The following is a 6,975-nucleotide window of genomic DNA, read 5'->3' as shown; positions in this document are numbered from 1 at the left end:
TGCCCATATTAAACAAAAAGTTGAATGGCCTTGATTCCAGAATTTGGGGAATTTTTGAACTGGTCCAGTCTACTACTCTTCACCTTTTACATTGTCATTCCAAAATTATCCAACCATGGATGGCATAAACAGACAAACAAACAACAGACTTCTATCTAGTTATTCCCTCTTATCCCAGTGCTAACATCCCACTCTCTCCCTCTTTATTTGCACGAAACACTTCAATCTAAAGGACAAGAAAACCACATGCACTCCTCTGGATTCAAACTCTTTAACCTGCAATGTTAAAGCTGATGATTATGAGCTAAATCCTCATGCTAAATATTTATTCTAGAAATTTAATAGATAGAAGATTGCATAAGTTGCGAATGATCACATACCTTGCTGACCTTTCATTTGTCAGTATGCGATACAAAATGCAAGCCTTTCTTTTGTGGGTGTTTTCCAAACATGCATCCATACGCGCAAATTTTCTCCAGCACAAAATATGCTTCTCGTTTGATTTCTGGTTTAATAAGGCCTACAAAATAAATATGTAGCATGAGGATTTTACCACAGAGAAAACACTTTAACAAAGAAGAGTCTTCTTGTCATTGGTATGAAGAAGAAAAACCATATAAAATAAAAATACAATAAACAAATGTAACTTTTTTTTTTTTTTTTTGATAATCATAAAACAAGACAACATAATGAAGAAAAAGGGATTATGAAAATAATTAAGACGCAGTAGTAAAATCTCCAACACATTTTTGTAATTTTGTGAATAGTATTAGTGGGCAAATGAAATTGAACTATTTGGTCACAAATCTAAAGAATTTATCTACGAACGTTGTTAATTTATTTATTTTTTCCTAGACAAATAGAATATATAATTGATGTAAAAAGAAAGAAAGTAAAAAACGAAGAAGACAAAGTGAAAGAAGTTACCTTATCTGAATGGATGCGACTTGCAAAGCCCCAATCGAACTGAGATTCAAGTTTGCATTGGACGACCATCTCTTCGCACAGATCCAAAATCAATGTTGATGTTGGGTATGCGTGAAATCTTGGGCCATTGATCTCCTATCTCTGCTTTGCAACATTCACTGAGAATTGGACTATCATAGATGGTCAGTGTCTTTAATGGAGTTGTAGGAAGGAAGTCTGGCAGTGACTTCAGCTTGGGGCATTCATATATTTGCAAATCCTGAAGACGTGGCATAATAGTGATAGCAACACCACTTTCTTGTGCTTCTTCTTCTCTCATTGTTCCTCCAATCCCATCCCATTCTTCCCACTCTTTCAAATTATGAAATTTAAGAGACTTTAAATTAGGGAATAAGACAAGTGATGATGTTGATCCCTTCTCTTCGTCTATCTTCTTCTTGTTGGATTCTTCTTCTATTCCCAAAAATTCAAAGCCCACCTTTTTCACTCTATCGGCATTCCCTATCTCTAATGATTCGAGCAACGGCAGCTTCCCCAAAGGGGGCAAATGCTCTACGACGTTATTCAGATCGAGACGAAGTGTTTTCAATCCGAATAATGTTGCCAGCGTCATCCAATTGAAATTCTACAATCGACAGACAATTCCTCTAACGAAGTTTTCTCGAGGAAGTTGGGCAGTGACTTTAGCTTTGGGCAATATTGAATTGTCAAAACCTGAAGATGTGGCATAATTAAAACTGGTTCTGAAACACCACTTTCTCCCATCCCATCCCATTCTTCCCACTCTTTCATTCTCCGAAAACAGAGAGATTTCAAATTAGGGAATAAGATAAGTGATGATGTTGATGTTGATCCCTTCTCCTCATCCTTCTTCCTATTGGATTCTATTCCCAAAAATTCAACACCCACCTTTTTCACACTATAGGAATTCCGTATAGATAATGATTCGAGGAAACGCAGCTTCCCCAGAGGAGGCAATTGCTCTAACTTATCCCACTCCCGAAGCTCAAGGTTTTTCAAAATGGTCAAAGACATCACCCAATTAGGATACCCTGTACCCTTGTACCCATAAATCCATAAACTCTCCAACTCTGGATGTGGCTCCAACGCATTAAGAACTAATTCATCATTCTCCCCTCTTCTATTCTCAGCTTCCCAACCAAACCGTAATCTCAACTCACGGAGGTGTATCTTCTTTTTTAGTTCTGCATTCTCAGCCTCTTGTACATCTGTTACGTTTTCCAGGTCTCCTATCGCAAGAGACCCTTTAAGGTGGACTAGATTCTTCAACTCTCCAAGTTTACATTCCCCAACATTGTTTATACCACCTATTATGAATTTCTCTAATGTTCTAAGAGAAGTCAATCTCCCAATCCCTTTTGGAAAGGGTTCGGTCAAAAAAGAAGAGAGAAAGGTTTGGTTCGCATTAGAAAAATAACTGGTAATAAGATGTCTTAATTTAATTAATTTACCCATTCCTTGGGGTAATTTCTTAATTTGACCACAATAACTAATATCCAAAGTTTGTAAATTACATAAATTACACAACATTTCAGGTAATTCTATAATTTTAAAACTATTTGATAAATTGAGCAATCTTAAATGTTTTAATTTTTCCACTTCATTTGGAAGTTTCTCAAATGAACTATTTTTCAAACTCAATGACCGGAGGCATGTCAAATGCTGGAATAAATCAGATGAGAAGACCATGCTTGATCTTACAAAAACAGGTCGTAGAAAAAGAGTCCGTAGATTTTTTGCATTATAGATAGATACTGGAAATTGTGTTTTCTCATTAAATTTTAATGTTAAATGGCGAGCACTTTTCCAATCTATTCCTAACACTTTGTCAACATCAATTGTGAAGCATTCATTCGTTGTCATTAATAGGGCAAAGTCATGCACCATATCATGCATTTTGCATCTTATTATTTTATCATCATCGTTGTCGTCTTTCTCAAAATCTTGGAAGAAGGAGTGCATAACTAATTTTTCAAAGTGCCTTTCTCCCATATCCTCCATATCATATTTCAAGCCAGAATATCCTTGTGCCATCCATTGGTAGACCAACTCATTTCTAGAAAAGCGATAATCCTTTGGAAAGTTAGCACAATACAAGAAGCATTGTTTTATTGCTGACGGCAATTCATTATAACTAAATAATAATGGTCCTAAAACACCATTTTGAACATCTTCTAATTCCCATAAATTACTATCCAAAATGGTCTTCCATTTTTGCCTACTTCTTTGGCCACCCATGACACTCCCTAGAATCTTTGCAGCAAGTGGCAGGCCTTTACACTTATTTGCTAGTTCTCGACCAAGTTTTCCTAGTTGCTCATCGTCTTTGTCAACAAATGCCATTTGACTGCATATCAACCAGCTGTCTTCGTTAGACAGTACCTCCAAATTCATGGTATAAGCACTATTTACCATCTTTGCAACTCCCTCCTTACGTGAGGTGATCAAAATTCTACTACCTTGAGCGCCACATTTGAGTGCAAGTTCAAATGGCTCCCAATCATTGGGTTTTTCAGACCACACATCATCTAAGACAAGAAAAAACTTATTTCCCCTTATCAAATCACAAATTCTATTTACTAGATTTTGCAATTCGGTAATGTTAGGGGATTGACCTACAATAGATTCAATAATTGCCTTGGCAACCCTAATCTGATCAAAAGGATCAGAAACACATACCCATATTCGCGTTTCAAAATGGGCCTGCACATCAACATCATTGTAAGCTAGTTGGGCAAGAGTCGTTTTTCCCATACCACCCATGCCTATTAAGGAGATGACATGGGGGCTCTTTTCTTCTTGGCTATCCTTGCCCAAGAGGTTGCTCACTAGCTCTTCTCTTTCCCTACGGCGACCACAAATTTTAGACACATCAACAAGGGAGGTAGTTGTTGGTCGCTCAACTACTTTAGTACCCCTATTCAACTCAAACCCGAAACCGACTCTCTCTTTAAAAAGCTCATCTAACTTTCCACTCAGATCTTTTATTTTGTGAGCAAAGTCGTCACGCATACTAAGATTATGAACTGGATGGAGCCATGATGAAGGGGAAGGGATAGAGAAGCCTACCTTCGTTTTCTTCCGAGCATGAGAGCTTTTAGCAATCTCTTCTTCTTTCTCCTCTTCCTGGATCCTTGCTTTGATCAATTCAGTGTTCCACTCATCCAACACGTCGTCCATCAGGTAGAATGTGTCTTTGAGCTTTCCTAACCAAAGCTTCACAGCTGCTTCGGTCATTTGTCTTTTCTCAGCATCTTCGAGCACCGCCTGGATCATTCGGAGATTGTCTTCGAGCTTCCGGATTTCTTCGTCAACACCCACGACCAACTTTATCTCTTGTTCCGCCTCCCCAACAGCAATTGAAGCCAACTGCTCCAAGAGAGCAGAAACTAGAACCCCGGCCATACTTGCAGTTAGAGTTGGAAGTTTAATAGATAATAGATGAAACTCAAAAAAGAGAACGCAAAGTGGAGGTGGTACTGGTATCCTTCTTTCCTGCTTTTATAATGAACTCGCCCTTGAGAGAGAAGCTAATGAAGAAAAAAGAAAAAAGAGTAATAGGAAAAGCCAAAGGACCTTCTGCTGTTTGTCGGAGAGTAAAATTAATTATCCTTTTTTCTTTTATGAAAAGAGTAAAATTAATTATCTATCAAGGCATATTAATTACTTTTTTTATTTTTTTAAAGAATCATTTGCATCAACCGTTCCATCTACCCTTCTTTGCATCTACCGTTCCATCATTTGCAACTACCATTCCATCTACAATCTGCAAAATTGATCTGGGCAGCCATGCATTTGAAAACCATGCATTGCTTAAGACTAGAATATCTTCATGACCAATTACTTTTTCCTCTTAAACTCTCTCAAATTTTAAATTTACAAGCAATTATTATCCTAATTATTATCCCAAATTGTTGTATCTTAGTATAACTTTTATATTTATCTAGATCATCAATAGAAAAGTTATACTAAGACACAACAATTTATACAACAGTTGTGTTGAAAAGTTCTTATTATTTTTTTTTGAGAATCAAGAACTGTAGTTTTATTAGGATGAAAACAAATCAGCCATAATCGGCACAGAGTACATGAGAAAGGTGTGGAGGGATATTCTCCATCCATACAAAAAAACCTCTAACATGTCTAGCATGTTGGGCTAGGTTGTGTGCTACCATATTACCCGTTCGACCAATGTGAGAGAATCTAATAATACCATCTGCCATCATGGCTTTCGCTGAGCTGAGAATATGACCAAATGAGGATAGGGATGCCTCTTCAGACCTCAGAGTTTTTATAATGTTTGCGGAATCGCCTTCTAGTATGAATGAAGTGAAACTGAGCCCCTGTGCAAAAGAAATAGCTCTAGCAGTAGCCAAAGCTTCTGTGATATCTGGCGAGAAAGGGAGAGGTGCTTGCTCTGATAGAGAGGCCAGAGCTTGTCCTCTGCTGTTTCGGATAACATCCCCTAAACCTGCTTTGCCCAAGTCTTTAAACTGAGCTCCATCAAAGTTTACTTTGATTTCCCCCTCCGCTGGTGGTGACCATCGAACCCGAGGTTGAGGAGAGTCTCTGAAGTGTGTAGCATCCACTGAGTTTGCTTGTCGAAAGTCTTCCAAGGTCTGAATTGCTGAAGGTGCAACCTGAGCTAGTGGGAAATCCGCTGAAGACGTACGAACCCGGTTACGGCGATGCCAGAGGGTCCACATCACTGAGGCCAGCAGTTTTGGATTTTTCTGTTCTTTGTCCGCATAAAGGAGCACTTCCTGAATTGAAGAAAAAGTCCTTGTTTGCCTGAACGAAAAAGAAAACAACGTTCCCCACACTTGTGAAAGCTGTTCGCAACCCCAAAGTGCATGGAACACCGACTCAGTTTCATGTTTGCACAAATCGCATACGTCTTCGTTTATGATGTGTCGTCGTCTCAGATTTTGTTTTACCGATAAAGCATTTTGACAAGTCCTCCATAAGAAATTTCGGACTTTGCTTTGTACATTGAGATTCCAAATCAACTTCCACACTACGTCGCCTGGTTGTGTTGAAACCTTTTGTGGAGTTGTTGCTTGATCCGCTGTGATAAACCTTGTGCCCGATCTCACTGTGTAAATTCCAGAAGGGGTGAAAGGCCATACAACAGCAAAATTTTTGTGTCTCTAGAGTTACTGGTTTATATTTAGGGCTAATTACAACTAACCTACTTGTGGTTTGGTCGAAATTTAAGTTACCTACTCTTAGTTTGAAATTTAGCATTTTACCTACCTAAGGTTGGCTCAGTTAACATTATGTTACCTAAACCTATTAGCTCAGATAGGTACAGTGCCAAATTTCAAATCACGAGTAGACAACTTAAATTTTAACCAAACCACAGGTAGATAAGTTGTAATTAGCCCTTATATTTATTTGGCTCTATTGGGAAATATACTCTACAATCTAAGAGCATTTACATTGGTGGTGTTAAAAAATTTAGCTTTAAGCACCCAAAAAACTACTTTATCTATTTTAACAACTCACTTAACAACACCCTACATCTTTTTTTTTTTTTTTTACTTCAACACATCACCTGTTAAGATAATATAAACACCAATTAACATAATAAAATACAGACCCACAAAAACCCATAGCAACCAGCCACAACCACCTACTACTACAACCATCTCATCAGATTAGTAGATTCTAGTTAACTTAACCAATAAAGTCTTTGATGGTTGTATAAGAGATTTGAGATTCAATCATCGTCTACACCAAAAACTGATTGATGTCTTGGTCTGACGATAAAGAGTTTAATCATGGGCAGACGTCATAAGTTGAAACTCTCTCTCTCTCCCTCTCTCTCTCTCTCTCTCTCTCAAAAAAAAAAAAAAAAAAAAAAAAAACTCATCAGATTAAAGAAAATCTCTCTCTCTCTCTCTCTCCATGGATGGAAACTTTCGTCTCTCTAATCAAGTCGCAATTCCTCTCTCTTTCTCCCCATCGTAGCTCCATGGCCAGAGCTCACAAGTCGGCCTTATTCTCCACCATCCCTCTCACAAG

The 6,975-nt window shown here is 38.0% G+C and overlaps 1 protein-coding gene across 2 annotated transcripts; it reads right to left on the bottom strand.

Annotated features, from left to right (window-relative positions):
• Window positions 1-6: 6 nt before the first annotated feature.
• Window positions 7-4,433, bottom strand: LOC112023379 (putative disease resistance protein RGA3). 2 transcript variants are annotated; one of them, XM_065771116.1, is made up of 3 exons: window positions 928-4,433; window positions 381-520; window positions 7-276 (listed from the first exon to the last, which is right to left on the bottom strand). In XM_065771116.1, exon 1 carries the CDS (start codon window positions 4,351-4,353, stop codon window positions 1,537-1,539), a length of 2,817 nt encoding a protein of 938 aa, XP_065627188.1. In that variant the 5' UTR covers window positions 4,354-4,433; the 3' UTR covers window positions 7-276; window positions 381-520; window positions 928-1,536. The 2 variants fall into 2 exon arrangements, with proteins under 2 accessions (XP_065627188.1, XP_065627189.1); XM_065771117.1 differs by having other exon boundaries at window positions 390-520.
• Between the last annotated feature and the right edge of the window lie 2,542 nt (window positions 4,434-6,975).

The sequence above is a fragment of the Quercus suber genome, unplaced genomic scaffold, assembly GCF_002906115.3.
Source record: "Quercus suber isolate HL8 unplaced genomic scaffold, Cork oak 2.0 scaffold_39, whole genome shotgun sequence".
NCBI lineage: Eukaryota > Viridiplantae > Streptophyta > Magnoliopsida > Fagales > Fagaceae > Quercus > Quercus suber.
The sequence above is the reverse complement of the archived record's forward strand: the minus strand, read 5'-3'. Positions and strand labels throughout refer to the sequence as shown.